General features: G+C 28.5%; 1 protein-coding gene across 1 annotated transcript in view; it reads left to right on the plus strand.

Annotated features, from left to right (window-relative positions):
- LOC106467391 (symplekin-like) overlaps positions 1-17,003 on the plus strand; it is a 67,656-nt gene that overhangs the window by 32,274 nt on the left and 18,379 nt on the right. The window contains exons 12-21 of the mRNA XM_022396366.1: positions 2,249-2,347; positions 3,193-3,360; positions 3,751-3,915; positions 4,145-4,205; positions 6,119-6,183; positions 6,435-6,552; positions 10,270-10,298; positions 13,408-13,465; positions 15,004-15,205; positions 16,191-16,237. Coding sequence (XP_022252074.1) covers positions 2,249-2,347; positions 3,193-3,360; positions 3,751-3,915; positions 4,145-4,205; positions 6,119-6,183; positions 6,435-6,552; positions 10,270-10,298; positions 13,408-13,465; positions 15,004-15,205; positions 16,191-16,237 — 1,012 coding nt within the window. The remainder of the gene's footprint in view (positions 1-2,248; positions 2,348-3,192; positions 3,361-3,750; positions 3,916-4,144; positions 4,206-6,118; positions 6,184-6,434; positions 6,553-10,269; positions 10,299-13,407; positions 13,466-15,003; positions 15,206-16,190; positions 16,238-17,003) is intronic.

The following is a 17,003-nucleotide window of genomic DNA, read 5'->3' on the forward strand; positions in this document are numbered from 1 at the left end:
AATAACTATAATTCAATTGGTTTTCTAAATAAGCTATTTAAGGTAAAAAAAATCTTTAAATTGTATGAGCATCAATTCACATACCAATGTGTAACTAATCAAATTATTTTCTAGTTGAATGTCTTTTGGTGTCAATTTCAAAAGGATTGTTGAAATTATGAAATTGAAACTAAGTTCTCTCTATTGGTTATAAACATGTGTCAAATAAGTGCACGTGGTTTTGAAAACTGCCTTGAAAGTAAAGGATAGGTGGGTTGGTTGTCTGTTGTGGATTGATTTCTCACTATAGGGAGAAATTATGACATTGATACTGTACTGTTTATAGATTGTGTTGTTTAGGATAAGTCAGAAGCTGCTATAATATTGGTTATACAAACTGAAATATTAAGAATTTTTCAAATATTTCCTTTTGAAATTAAGAAATTAAAACTTGGATAATATAAAAATTTGAATGCTAATTTTATTGACGTACATTAACCCTCTCATTATGGGAAGGTCAAAGTGCATGTCACAATCTTTTACAAAGTTATATTCCAAACTTTAAACCACTTAAGTAACTTTATCATCAATGTATATGGATAAACTTGACATCAAAATGTAGTTAATAAATCAAATGTTATAATATTATACAAGTTTTAATTTCATAAGGACATTTTTGAATAAATCCTCAATCTTCTCTTGTATGAAGGTCATGATATTTGTTCTCTAGGTCTTCCCCTCTTCTCAAATATATGTACCACCACTCTCTGAAATATAAAATAATTTACTCATTATAATATAGATATTATTATAATATAGGTAGAGTCTAATTTTTGTATACATAGTCACACTTGCCACACCCACCTGTCACATCTTCTCTTTTGCAGATTACCAATAATTCTCTCTCACACATTTTATATTACATCATCTATAACCAATAGAAAGGCAACGTTTTAATCTATCAAATGACATATAATGCTATGTTGTTTTCAGTACAGAGTATTGTCAATTTTGTCTTCAGTTTGAAAGTTCATCACATGGTGTTCAGATCAAGCAGCTAAGGGAATTATTTTAAGCTCTTCTTGTCTTAGAAACCCAATTCAATTTTAACAGTTATAGGAAATGTTTTTTTCTGTGTGTTATTATTCAGTGTTCTTACATGCAAAAAGGTATTTAGTGTATTAGTACCATCATGTGTATCTTTAATTATTGTTATAAAAGTAACTAAAATGTAAAAATTAAAAACTTGTTATGTTAAATTAGTTAAGATAATGAAAAATAGTAATGCTTCATGGGATATTCTCGTGAGTAACTTGTGCATTACGTAATTCAATATGGTAATGTGGCCTACGCATTCAGTGAGTGACATTGTGGGTTTATTAGCTAGACACAGTTCAAAGAGCAATAAGACAATAAAGTTAAGTAGAAACAAATGTGTACTGTTAGGATCCTTAATCTATTTAGGATACACAGTTGTAGGTTCTTGTTATAATCTGCCATTATTCTAGAAAGAATAAAAGGGTAATTTAGATTTATTTCGAATTTTTTTATGGTGGTTACAAGGTTGGTCAAATCGACAGAGTCTATATAGAGAATAACAGATAAAATATATAGTTTTACTGAAAAAAAATGTTTTGGTATTTATTTAGGAAGTTTTAGAGGTTAGAAAAATGAAATTTCAAAATTTTCAGATGAAGTGAAATATCTTTAATCATAACATGAAAATCACTTTATACTCAGAACAGTCAACACTCTGACTCTATATATTCACAGACAAATCTTCTGTAAAAATAGTTGATTAAAAAAATAGATTTTTGTATACAAAAGGCTTCTAATGTTTACTGAAAGTTTGCCAAATTATGTGAATATACACTTACTGCAATAAAAGTTAAAGTATGGAAACTGATGGTTATTTTATAGCTACAAGGTTGGTGAAATCCACTGACCCCATATGGAAAGAGTTAATAATAAATTTGTTTTTTTAACTAAATTTTGAATGTAACTCTTTGAAACTGTATAAATGTCATGACATGCAGAAGAGCCAGGCTCCTGTTTAAAGGGTTAAGCAAACATGGTATTTTCTTTGTACTGTGGGGTTTTAATTGTATGGATTTGTTGTATGTACACACAGTTCTGGTATATTGTTAAATTTTTCCCCTTTTTCAATAACTCTGTTTTCTGAGAATGTGTCACATGAAAGATTAACAGTACAGAAAATAATGTTATGTTAACATTTCTACAAGTGGTGGATATATTTTCTTTGCTTTAGATCACAAAGAACATGCCAGGAGCAGAGGAACTTGGAAAAAGACAGAGAAGAGATCAGGATGATGATGGAGAGCAACAAAGCTATAAGAAGATGAAAATTGTAATGAGCATATTTTCCATGATAGATGATTTATATGTAAACTAATAATTTCCTTGCAGTAAATATCATAGTTGATATATCAATAATTTAACCACATGTATGGGCTTATGAATTTTTTTTTATATAAAGTAAAAGATCTAAAATTTTGATTATCTTATTCAGTTTGCTTTGTCATTTTCTTCTTGTCTACATCATAGTTGTTTGTGCATAGTGAATATCTCCTGTCAAACGTTATTTACCAATAAATTCAGTGTTAATTTCTTTACTTGTAATAAGCACATTCTAGAACTTTTCTTCATATGCCTTAGTAATAACTAAAATAAAGTCAATGTAAAAATGTAGCATTGATATAGAAATATATTTATTTCATTGAGTAACATTTCGAGCAACTGCTCTTCATCAAGATTTATATGGAAAAAAAAGTCACCTGATGGCTCAGCAGTAAGATTGAGGCCTTTTAATGCTCAATATCGGGGTTTGGTCCTTGAGATGGGCACAACCGAAATAGCTCTTAGTGTTCAAATACACAAGCTGGCCAATAAATTTGTACTTTCAATTCATGTCATCAAGAGTATGAAAGCTAGCAAAAAAAGGCTTGATTTAAAATTTAAAGCAATCAATTGTGCTTTCCTAATGCTTAGGATTAAAAAAAAACATCTTTATCAGAGACTTGGAATTGCAAATGATTTGAACCAGCTTTTGACTAATAATAGGAAAACTGTGAAAACAAAAAGTTTTTAACAATGCAATCTTTGTGTCTTGATCTGGAACGTGGAAATAATTATTATAACCAGTATTGTAAAATGTAAGTTGTGTCATAATTTTTGCTTGGACGGGTGTTATAGGAAGAAGAAAAAGAAGAGGAAGAGGATGAGGAGGAAGAAGATGAGGAAGAAGAAAAGCCATTAAGGATTTCAAAAGCAGCTACCAACACTGCCATTGATATAACAGCAGAGGATTTAGTATCTCGTCTTGTTTCTGTTAATGTAACAGATTTAGTATTGATCAGCATGGTGAGTATTCTTAAACAATTAGATAAAATGTTAGTAGACTGTATTTACAGCTAGATGATGTTTAAAACGTACTTAAAAAATTAACAATTTTCAAACGTCATGCTTACTAAGAGACCCTGTTCTGAACTCCTGTCTGGCTAATGCTGTTGTGAGCAATTCTCATTTTGAAGGTTTTAGAATATGGGATGAACAATATTTCAAACTGCTTTTTAAGCAGCATTTGATTCGTTGTTAATGTTAAGAGAGAGAGTTTTGATGAGCTTGTTTCATGACTAATGGGTTTTTTGCCACACAAGTGTGGATCTTTATACTTTTAATATTATTTTGTCAATACATAATCAATATTAATCCAATAATTTACCTTGTCTAATTCCATTATCTAACCCACAGCTGTCACTGCCAGATACCATGCCAGCCCATTTCCAAGCTTCTTACACTCCCATTTCAGTCGCGGGTACTGAAGGCCAAATCAAACATCTTGCTCGACTCATTAGTACACAGATGACTGCAGCAGGAATTGGAAAAGGTGTTGAGGAGATGATGTTAAGTGTAACTGTAAGTGACCAAGTCATATTTCTTTATGAACTCAGTTGGTTAAGAAAGTATGAGTTGATTATGTACTTTTAAAAACAGTGAACAGATTTTTCTTAAATGTTTAAAGAAGTGCAGTATGCAGTATTTTAAAAATCAATTGACTTGTGAAAGATATGATCATTACTTAAAGACTTTTAAAATAGGTGCCAAATGTATAGTTAAAAGAGAGAAAATACAATCTCATTTATAGGAGCCTGAAGAAGAAGATGATGGAGGAACATCCCCTAAACACACCATTGCCACTGTAGTAGGTATGGTATTTATTTGAATATTAATTTTGATGTCTAAACGTAAATAAAAAGTTCCAATTTTTAAAACTTTAAAGGTCCTTTGAAACAGTAAAAAATGATGCAATAATAAAAACAGATTTGTTTATGTAGACACACTTTCACATCAGTCAGTGTTAATGCATTGACACATAAAACTACTTGAAGAAACTACTTAACATTAGTATATTAAAATGAAAATAAGTTTATATATCTTTTAGTATTAACAATTTCATTACTGGCATCTTTTTCTGTGTAGGTTACGAGGATTTAGTGAGTTACATTCAAAATTTAATTAAACAACTTTCATATCATGGTATATGAATAAAGTTTGCATTAAACCTTAGCTAATAATCCAAATTTTAATACTATATAAGTTTTAAGTTCTTAATTTTATAAGGCAGTATTAAAAAAATCCTGAATTTCCCCTAGTATGAGTGACATTTTCTCTCTATGCAGCTCTTCTTTAATTTATTTACCACCCCTCTAAGAAGTATGAAATTTTATTACTCATTGTAATGTTGTCATAACTTAGACAGAGCATAATTTTTATAGCCTTCAATCTTATTTAGTTACAGAGTCATAAAATAGAAAATCAGACCCTTCTTGCTGTGCCCACTTGTTGCATCCTCTCTTACAGAAATTGCCAGTAGTTCTCTTTGACATTTAATACTATATTATTTATAACCAATAGATAGCCAAGGTTTTATTCAATGAAGTGATGTATTATATTACATTGTTTTATGCACAGAGAATTGTTTATTTCACTTCCTGTTGAAACTTTATTCTTGTGGAAAATATATCAATGAGCTTAGTTGAATTTTTAACAGCTCTTGTTGCACAGTTAGAAAGCCAGAAACACTGTTATATTTATGGGACATTGTCTGTTTTTTTGCACATTATTATTCTATGTTCTTTGGTGAATTATTTAATTAAATAAAAAACTATTTAATGCAGTTGTACAATTAGTATAAAAATAAGTAGGGTTAAATGTCATTAACAGTCACCAGCAAAAACAAAACTTGTATGATGCGAATATTATTAGTTAGACATAGTTCAAAGGACAATAAAACAATAAAATTTAAATATAAACAGATGTATACTGTTACGGGTTCAAAGCTATTTAGGATAAATAAATGTAGTTTCATGGTACATCATTCAAAGTCATTCTAGAAATAAAAAAGGATAATTTAAGTTGTTTTTTTTATTGGTACATGGTTAATCAAGTTGACTAACCTTGTATAGATTTAGGTTAGAGAAAACAACAGATAAAATATAGTTTTTATGGGAAAAAAACGTTTGAAATTCATTTAGGAAACTTTAGAGATTATGCAAATGAAATTTGAGGTTTTTGAGACAAAGAAAAGTATTCTTAATCTTAACATGAAAATCACTTTGCACTCAGAGTAGTCACACTTTGACTCCATATATTCATGGAGAACTTTTTAGTGAAAATACTTCATTAAAAATTCAATTTTTTTTTATCTAAAAATAACTCTTAATGATACATAAAACATATTAGAAGTTATAATATGGAAACTGTAAAGGTCAATTTGGGGTCATAAACTCAGCCAGTTTGACCAAGCCCATAGTAAGAGAGTTTAGGCTTTACTTAGATAGTAACTTGATTCTGATGGACACTTACATCAACCAAATGTTCAGTGTTAACTAAAGTTTGAATGAAATATAACTTTTTCATGAAATACCTTTTATGTTGTGTACTTTAATTACATTTTAAGATAATCTCAGTATTGTTAATTCCATCATTTTAAAATTTCCTACAATGTTAAGTTAGTTGGTTATTTTATACATTTGATATTTAACATGTGGCTTAGTTTTTGTAGTATTTTTTTGTATATTTGAGTTTATGTTTACAGCCTTCATGTTTTTCTCTGTAGGTGGACAGCGAATTTCAAAGAAAAAAGACAAAACCCCACTTACTCTTCTTCCTACAGGAACCCAGGTAGTAAACCAAAATTATAAGTTAAGGAAATAAGTTAAACTTCAGAAAGTTTTGGCATGTGTATTTTCTTGTGAAATATAGTAAATTTTAATCATAAAAATATTATGATTCCCATAATCCTGTGATTTACAGTATTTATCATCAAATTCCTATATTTTTAGCATGAATAAACTTTGTAGGTAATATTTTCATTACACCAAGTAGTGATTTAATTGAAGGTAGCTTCTTTAAAAAGGAAAATATATTTATAGTCGAAAGGGGCAAGACGTCTGAAACAGCTAAATCTGGCAGAAATCACTAAGCCTTTGTCTCAGGAACAGAAGGAAAATATGGCCATATCTGCTTTTGGACGAATTATAGATGCTGAAAGTGAGTGAAAATATTTTTTAGTTTCAATAGATGATAGAATCAGATTTTAAAAAAATGCATTAGGGTAATTACCAAAGATGAAATATATTACATGTAGATTGTGATCACTAGAGGGGATTTCTGAAGGAAATTTTAACTCTTGGTAGCTGTTAGCAAGTCAGAGTAGTTTTAACTCATTTAACAGTAAATTCAACAAAGCTATAGAAAATATGTAATGTATAGATAAAAACATTTTAGCTATATTTATTTTAGCATGAAATATTTATATGTATTAGTAAAATTCTAGCAATGCCATATTGGAGATATGTTTTTGTAAATATATAAAGTAGCCATTTTTGTATTTCTTGCACTGCTTTACTTTAAAGCTGTGCATAATATTTTGTGCAACTGAACTTTTGTTCTGTTAGCATTATGCCCCTGAACTGCAAATAAAATGTTAATTGGTATTAACTTTTGACCAAATGCAAATTACCTTCATAGATTATAGAATTAAAATTTATTACATTAATGAATTTACCTAATATAATTACAAATGTTAACTTGTAGTGGTTAGAATGCATTGATTCATTAATTGCAAATAAAATATTAATTGTTATTAACTTCTGACCAAATGCAAATTACCTTCATAGATTATAGAATTAAAATTTATTACATTAATGAATTTACCTAATATAATTTACAAATGTTAACTTGTAGTGGTTAGAATGCATTGATTCATTAATTGGAAATAAAATGTTAATTGGTATTAACTTCTGACCAAATGCAAATTACCTTCATAGATTATAGAATTAAAATTTATTACATTAATGAATTTACCTAATATAATTACAAATGTTAACTTGTAGTGGTTAGAATGCATTGATTCATTAATTGGGTGCTCTCACTGCTAAAGTTATTTTTGTCCATAATCCCAACAATATCACATGAGGTTTGCCCATTTTAAGACTTTTTTGTTTGGGCTTAATGGACGTACTATGTTAACAAGGCATAATTATCCTCATTATAAAAAAATGCATAGTATATGTATATATATAATAAAAAATGAAAAAGTATACTTTTTAAATGTTATAACTAGTATTGTTTAATGAATCAAATTAAAGAAAGAAAGAATAGGACTTACAAAATGTAAAAACTAGTTGTTTGCTTCATGCATTATCACCTCTCCATTTAAAAGGTTAACACCACTATATGCAAAACTTTATATAATCCTTCTTAACAATATATGCCCCTCAGTAACTCAACAATAAGCCTCATGGCTTATAGCATTAAAATCTGCATTTTGATTCTTGTAGTAAGCAGAGTACAGATAGCCCATTATGTAGCTTTATCCTTAACAACGAAACAAACAAGATGTAGTAGGCAATGACAGCCAATTTAATGGCTTTAACAATGTAACAAAGCTTAACCTCTGAGATAAATTACTGTGATTCATGGAACACTGTTTAAATATGGTCAAGTAGCAGGATGGTATAGATAGTACTACAGAAAATTACTGTTTTTAGAAATAAATAGAAAAATATAATGTACTAATATAAATAACCAGGTTAAATATAATTAAAAATGTGTTATGAAACATACTGTGAGCTGTTTCTTAAAATTAAAAACTAACCTGAATGTAACTAACCCCTATATGCATGGTCAGTTTAAAGAGCAGACAGTGGGAAGTAATAAATAAAAATTAAACCCTAAGAACTAACTGAAATGTATAAGTGATAATAAGATAACAGTAACAATAAGATTTAAAGAAATAACAACTATGATAATTATGATAACTAAAGTAATTAACTGAAAATAACAGCTAAACTAATGATAAAATTTTATACTGTAAAAGGAATTACTCTACCTTTTAGCATTAATTCTTTGCTGTGATTGGCTGTGAATGCATCGTGCAGTTTGAAACATTTTTTCAATGTTGCCTTGAAAGCTGAGCAACAAATCACATATATGTTACTCAGTTGTAAAAGCCATTGCTATGTATAAATGATATTATAGCAGACCATTTCAAATGGCAGTTTTTTGGTGCACAGTGAAAACATTAATTTATTCAGGCATAAGTACAAACAATTTACTCAAACCCATAAAATGAATATGGATTTATCTTAGGACATAAAATTTCAGTTACTAGTAGATGAAAAGCTGCAAAGACGTCAGGCAGCAGAACTTTGGAGATTACAATTTTTTGATGCACAGTGAAAACAACCTGATTCATTTGGGCTTTATTTACAAACATTGTCAGAAGTCTTGTCAGCGTTCTAGGCAAATTCTGTGCTGAAGATATACAGTTATATTATTGGTATGATCATGTGATGATGGGCTGTTATATTTTTTGAATTAATTGATAAATCTTATTGATTTATTACTGATTCTTAGAATGAGATCCAAATATTTGATAAAATTTCAAACTTTAAAATTTACGTGTAGGCCATGGTATGTAGGCTAAATATACTATGTGACAATGCTAATTAATCAGATTTTAGTAAAACTGAAAACAAAAGAGGGGAAGTAGATTTTGGGCAACAGATTATTTGTTGCCCTCATAACCAGTCAGTAGTTATTCACTGTTATACAGCTGTATTAACTATTATTGAGAGCTTCAACTGATGGAAGGTACAACTGGTAGAGGTGTTTAACAAACCAATGCTGTTCATTATTGCTGTAAAACTTTAGATAAGAAATAAAGATGTAGACATAATAGTTTTGTGATAGTCTGTGAAGTTATTAATTCTATTGTAATTAGTAGCAAGAAAATTTGTGAAATTACTATAAAAGTGAATAAATGTGGTGTTAGAAAAGTGATAGGAAAAAAACAACCTTGTTTGTAAAAAAATCAGAAGGAATTTATGAGCTCTATACTCCAAATCTTGAAATTGAACACATTTGTGAGTTGTAAATATTGCAATATGATTTATTTGGAAGATTTGTATTTAGAGATGAAAATTTCATAACTTCAAAATTAAAAGTGTCTGTCTTACTAAAAATTGTGAGCTTGAATGTTTCATTAAAGATGCTTATATCTAAGTTCAGTTAATTTGATTTAATTTATTTTCCAGTTAGTTCTAATATTAATCATTAGAAAGGGTCTTTCTAGTGATATGTCTTTTGGGTTAAATGTTAAAGCAAAAACATTTATTTAAGTTTATCATCTCTTCTACTTTTCTAGATCAGACTGTAAATGTACTTTCTAGACCTTTAGCCAAATTTCTTAATAATTTCAAACACACTTATAGTTTATTTTGAATTAGTGAATGTGATAAAACTTTGAGCAGAAGGTGCTAGAAGAGGTTAATCAGGTTATTGCCAATTTTCTGTTCAGGCTAAACATTAATGATTTGTTATCAATGAAAATATTGTTTTGCAAGTGTTGTATACTTCTTTTTATGAGACTTCATATTGCTCCTTCAATTTAAAATCATATTTTGTCTGATTGATGCAGTTGAAAGTTCTTTCATAAATTTGATAAGTATTCATTTGTAGTTCAACAGTGTATTACATGTGGTGTAGTATCCTTCTAGCTAATGACTTAACACTTTTTTTGAATACATGTTTATATTTCTTAATTGAATCCTTTGTACAGTAGTTGCATTCAAATACTTAAAAATTCCTTAATGGAAATGTAAGTTTGGATACAAGACTTACTGACTTACAAGGATATAAAATGTAGATGAGTAAGGGAGTTTGTTTCGATGTAACATTGTTTTAAAACATTTTTTTTTGCAGGAAATGCAGCAGAAGGAGGTGTAAGTCAGGTAATTTGGGAATTTTTATATAATTTCTTTTCAGAATTTCTGTATTATAAAATATAAATTTCTGTTTTAACTCTCTCTCTCTATGGGCATCTTTTACTGCACATATCTCAAGGTTTTTTAGTGAGTTATATTCAAAATTTAATTAAAAGTACTTTTTATTCATGTTATATCAATTAGTATAGCATAAAATTGTAACTTTTGTTTGTTTGTTTGAAGTTAAGTACAAAGCTACACAATGGACTATCTGCTCACCACGGTATTATAATTGATCAATACAATGTTCTCATTGCTCAGGCAAAGCATAATTTCCATAGCCTTCAATCTTGTTTGGTTACAGAGCCACCAAATAGAAAATCAAGCTCCTCTTGCCACACATGTTAATATTCTGGCTTATTTAAGTACTTTATTTCTCACTTTTCATGTGTATTCTTTATTTGTTATTATAAAAGTAACTATAATGTAAAATTAGGGAACTCTTTAGATTAGTTAAGGTTAGATTAGGAAAAATAAATAATAATAATATAATAAAAAATTTCATGAGGCACACACGCCAGCAGCTTGGAGTAGCTAGTCAGTGATATAATTTGATAGCATAACATGAGCTAAACATACCCCAAATTATTTACAATTATAATAGCACGAATAGTAGTTAGACATGGTTCAAAGGGCAGTAAAATAATAAAATTTAAGTATAAATAGATGTATACTGTTACGAGTTTAACATTTTCCAGATGGGTAAAAAGCCATGTCATAGCGTTTGTTGACTCGCATTCAAAATTTTATTGAACTACTATTTCATGAATTTATCTCAATAATTTTGGTATCAAACTATAGATTATAACTCAAATCTTAGTATTATACATTATTAAATTTCTTAATTTAAATGTAAAGATTAAAAAACAGTTAAACATCAATTTATGTGTGTCACATAGTATATTGAATGCAGCACTGGTTCAAATTAGATGTTTGTGATGTCAAAATACTAAGTCTATAGTTTCATATGAATTAGGAACTCAAATTACCGATATTGACAAGCTAGAATATAAAATGAGAACCTCTTATCATTCCTATTTGCTAAGATACCACTAGTGTACTGAATCAAACACAGTGGGCTCCCTGCTCACCTCTTTCCATTGGAAATGCTCCCTTATATACACTAATTTCTATATATGACATGAATAAACAATCAAAAGCACAGAATGTCCCCATAGTGGCTTTCTCAGCCATTTTAAATTGTTGGGATGCGATCTTGTTATTTCAAACCAAGATTTTAAGGAGGTAAGTTGTGTTATTAGTCTGCTCGATATTTAATGTTTTTTAGACCAAAATAGAGCTTAGTTACTAACCTTGATAAATTTTAGTGGAATTCTGTGGTATTAATATGGTAATTTATGATTTTATGGTTATTCAACTGTATATATAAAACCTAAAAAAAATTATTTTCTTTCACATCCTCCATGTGCAAAACTTCTTAAGGTTTAGCAAGCTACGAGAAGTAGTAACTGAGTACAAAGGTTGTAGCAAGATGAAATAATTGTTAGCTTTACTTCTTTATTTACTGTTCTGTGTTTTAAGAAAAATAAGTTTAAGAAATTATTTTTAAATATTAATCTATATACATATATAATGTATAATAATTGAAATGTGACTGTATTTTCCCAAATACTAGTCCTCTAAAACACAGCCAAGACAGTTCACTTTGTAAAGACTAATGGTCAGTTTTATATTATTGGATACAGTAACATGAGTTTATGTACACCACATCGTTGTAACTTCTGTATTGTTAGCCAGGCATGACTGGAAGGTCATTATAATAAAAATAATAAATATATATAAATGTATAATGCTATGAGATTTAAGCTATTTAGTCTAATTATGTATGTTTTTGTGTTATAATTTGTTGTCATTCTAGAATGAAAGAGGCAAAACTTAACTTTAAGGTGGTTATGAGATTGGTCAAATCTACTGAACCTGTACAGAGATTCGTTAATTATAATAACAGATAAAATATAAAGTTTTTTCTTAAAAAATGTTTGTTAACTATCTGGACATAATAAAGATTTTGCATGTGAAATTTGAAAATTTTCTGATCCATAGAAGTATTTTTAATCTTAAAATGAAAATTACTTTGCATGTTTGAAAGGCAACATGCGAAAAGAAAAAAAAAGGCATGAGAAAAGATTGCTTTACAAACCTTAAGACTTAATAAGAAAAATTTGATAGTTTGCTTATGAAAGCTTTGTAATGTTTACTGATAATCTGTCAAATTATGTTAACATATGCTTACTAATTTAAAAGTTATACCATGAAACTATAACAAGCACAAATGTCTGAAAGAGTTAAAGCTACTTAGGATAAACAAATGTAGTTTCATGTTACAAGTTGAAATCTTTCTTGAAAGAAAAGGGTAATTTAGATTTCATTTGGTGGTTACGAGGTCAGTCAAATTAACCAACTTTGTACAGAGTTAGAGTAGAGAAAATAACGGATAAAATATAAAGTTTACTGAAAATAAAACGTTTGAAATGTATTTAGGAGGTTTTAGAGATTATACAAATGAAATTTGAAATTTTTGAGATGAAAAAAGTATTTTTAAGGTTAACATGAAAATCACTTTGCACACAGAACAGTCAACACTTTGGCTCCATATATTCACAGACAAATTTTTAGTAAAAATTCTTAATTAAAAAATCTGGTTTTTTGTGTATAAAAGACTTAATGTTTAAGTCAATTTTGACCAACCACATGACCATTTTGTACTTGTTATAGTTTTAATACTACTAATTTTTAATATAGTATGTGTATCTTCACAAAATTTGGCAAGGTTTCGGGCACCTATGTTGAGAGTGTTCACAATTTTCATCACTACAAAATCACCACTATTCAAATATACTACAAATGGCAGTTTTTTTTTCTTATGTACCTAGTTGTGATTGTAAATAATAAATGGATTTTAGCTTTCTGTGGAATGATTGTAAAATTAGATACTATGATTGTTTAATTAATTTTTTGGAAGAAAAATAGATTAAAGATTTCCTATTTTTTAAACTAGGAAAAAAAATGATGTATAATATTATATGTAAAAAAAAAAGTATTAATGTTGATATAGGTTCGCAGAAGAGTATTAGCCAGCTTAGCAACACAGTTCCGGGGAAAAGTAGCTGAAAGTAAGCCAGTTTTATTCTGTTTGTTATTGGTTTTTTTTGTATTTCTCAATACAGTTTGGAAGACCATGTAATTTTTTGTTGGAGACAACGTTTTGAACTAGAAGTAAATATTTTGTCAAGAGCTACTTAAAATGAGAAGTAGCAATGTAAAACATTTTCTCCAATAGTAAATACAGATAGATGGACTTTGTTACACTGACTGAAAAGCAGTTGTATTGTTGGATCATGAAGTAATCTTCATAATAGTATTACTTTACAAAAATTATATGTATAGATTTTTTTCATCCAGTTTTCTGTTGTTAATGATACATTTTTTTTCTTATTTAGCTCATTCTTTCATTGAAAGTCAAGTTAAATTTTGAAATAGTTGTTATAAACAAAATTAAGTTTTTTACATTCCAATCATTTATACACATATAATCAGTAAGTAAGTGTATGTTTGAATTGAATAGTGAACTCAGTGTTAGAAGAAAACTTCTAAATGCCAAGCCTAACTTAACTATAGAAGGAAATTCTTCTACTAGTGAATTCTTTAGACATTTCTTAGCTTGCTGTAGTCTAATATATAGAGGTAACTAGATAAATATACATGAAATATTATTATGTACCAAACCTTTACTGTTAAGATGAGCAGGCTCTTATAATAGAACAAACAAACAAACAATAAGAACAGTATAAAATAATTTTACATTTATTTGGTTGTTTCCTTTATATATTTATAGTAGTGTTGTTCACTGTGGTACATTAAATAGTTCATTTTTGAAGCTTAGGTAGTTATCCATTCAAATTTTCTATACTTGTACGGTTTTATATAATTTCTTTGCTTTTAAATATTATTGGACCAAGTTCTTACATTTCATATTAAAAACTCAGTTTATGACTCCAGTACATTTCATTTTTGTGCCTTTTCCTTAACCTATCCCTGTCTAGCCTCCTTTAGGAACAGTATATATATACAGACACACAAATGTAGTTATAGATAGTGTTTTTGAATAGGTGGTAGTTTAAACAGGTATCTTTTTGAAATTCTGTCTTGATTTTATTTTAGAAGTGGTTTTTCTCATAAGTTTAAATTAAGAAAAAAAAAGAGATGTTTTCTTGGCAAATGGCCAACCTTAGAAGAATATACCAGTGAGTCACTGTAATGCTTCTCCCTGTTAGCGTGATGTTCTTGGTAATATTAACATTCCTTGGTTGTCCATTTAATATTTTTTAGTAATATTACCATTCCTTGTGAAGCTGATGTTTTCAATAATGTTACCATTTCTTGTCAAGCTGATGTTTTCAGTAATGTTATCATTCCTTGTCAAGCTGATGTTTTCAGTAATGTTACCATTCCTTGTCAAGCTGATGTTTTCAGTAATGTTACCATTCCTTGTCAAGCTGATGTTTTCAGTAATGTAACCATTCCTTGTCAAGCTGATGTTTTCAATTATGTTACCATTCCTTGTCAAACTGATGTTCTCAGTAATGTTTTATTATTTTTCTTTAGATCAGTTTAGAATCAAAGTATTATTTTTTTCACTGGTTCTTTACAGTGCTAGAAGAGTTTATATTTCAAGATATTCGCAACAGATTTGAGATTGGTCTAACGTGGTTGTATGAAGAGTATGCAACATATCAAGGGTTCAATCAACTTTCACAACTCCCAGGAACGCCTACACTTGATGATTATAACAACTGTTTAGGTTCACTAATTAGTGGTTTATTGGAGAAAGCTGACCAGAAGGATCGTGACATGTAAGTAGTTTGTTTTTCAATATTCTTTATAGTTTTAAGTACTCTTTAGCATCAGCTTAAATTCTCTAGCTTTAACTTTTTTCTCCAGGTGCCCGGTATTCAAAGTTTGCAAATTAAAACTACTGAGTCAAATTGCCAAAAACTTGATACAGAATTCTAAATATTATTTCTATATGAAAAAAAAGCATACAATGTGATTTATTATTTGTATGAATTTTTATCATCTGAAATCTCTAAGTTTCTATTGTAAAAATGTTTTTATTAAAAAAGAAAATTAAAATATTTCTCCCTTGTCTTAGACATTTCTTTTGTGTATGTGTCTGAAATCTTATAAATTTATCCAATGTTTCTTCATTAAAATTAAAAATTTTCTGTCTGTATATGGTATCATTAACAAATAGTAAAATTAACTTTAAAATATGAAGAAAACAAGAAAAATTAAATGTTTTTGTATTAGTTGGTTCAAAATATGTATACAGTTTTAATATATTTTATATTCATCAGTATATTTCTCTTTATTATTTTATATTGCCTTTGTCCTTTAAAGAAGCTATATAACTACTAAAGATTACATAAGTACCATATGAGAAGTAATTGTTTGTGGTCACATCTTTATGTAAAATGTTACTAGAGAAGAATATTTATTTTGCTTTCATTAATTAATGGTATATGAGACTAATTCAGTATCAGCTGCAATAAACTGTAAAAAGTTTCAACTTTAGCATTACTGTATTTCTTTTTCAAAACTTTTAAAGGTATAATGATTGGAAAGTTGACACAAGGTTTGAAATTCAACTCTTTTTTTTTTTTTTTACAATAATTTTTAACTGGAGGGCATATCATTTTTGAAATTGAGATACCTGCCTTTTTCTTAAGACTGCTTGGAGATACTATGTGTCTGAGCTCAATGAATAGATTCATAGCTTAGCGTATAATGCCTTTAGCAGGTTAAAATCATTGTAATTTTCTTTGTTATTTTACATAGTTTATTTGTAAGAACAAATATAAGCTATCAGAAATTTAAAAAGCATCGTATACAGTGCAGATGTCTATATTCATTACAGAAATGAAAATTTAGGCGTTTTAAAATTTTTTATCTAGAATTAACTACATAACCATTTTTTAATACAAAATGTATTGAAAAAGATTAGAATTATATTTTAAATGTATTTTTGGATGTAAAGCTACAGTTATGCATTTGAAGCAATAATGTAGAAATTGAATAATGTGTGTATTATACTGTAATAATTATAAATGTTTTTTAATGTAATTTAGTTATTTGGAAACTGGTTTTTCAATGCATAGTAAAATTTACAATCTATTAGTCATCATGAGATGGTGGTAGAAGAAAGCTTGAAGTTCGAACATGTTTACAAATGTTCACAAGAATAATCCTCAGTGTGTCAGTTCTAGGAGGCAACTTGCAAATGTAAGATACACTACACCAAAAAATTATTTTATTTTAATATTTGGAATTACTGACTTTATGGCAAATTGTAGGTAAACTACAACCTTCATTTCACAAATGTCTTCTTTCAGAAATGTGTTGTTATTTATTTGATTGTTAACCAGCATTTGTGACTCAAACTAGTTTAGTAAATATGTCACTGGAGAATCCATGAGTATTCCATTTTAAAAGCATGAACTGTTAAGGCCCAGCATGGCCAGGTAGTTAAGGCACTCGACTCACAATCTTAAGGTCATGGGTTCGAATCCCTGTTATAATGTGACGGTCAATCCCACTATTCGTTGGTAAAAGAGTAGCCCAAGAGTTGGCAGTGGGTGGTGATGACTAGTT

Source organism: Limulus polyphemus, unplaced genomic scaffold (assembly GCF_000517525.1).
Source record: "Limulus polyphemus unplaced genomic scaffold, Limulus_polyphemus-2.1.2 Scaffold80, whole genome shotgun sequence".
Lineage (NCBI taxonomy): Eukaryota > Metazoa > Arthropoda > Merostomata > Xiphosura > Limulidae > Limulus > Limulus polyphemus.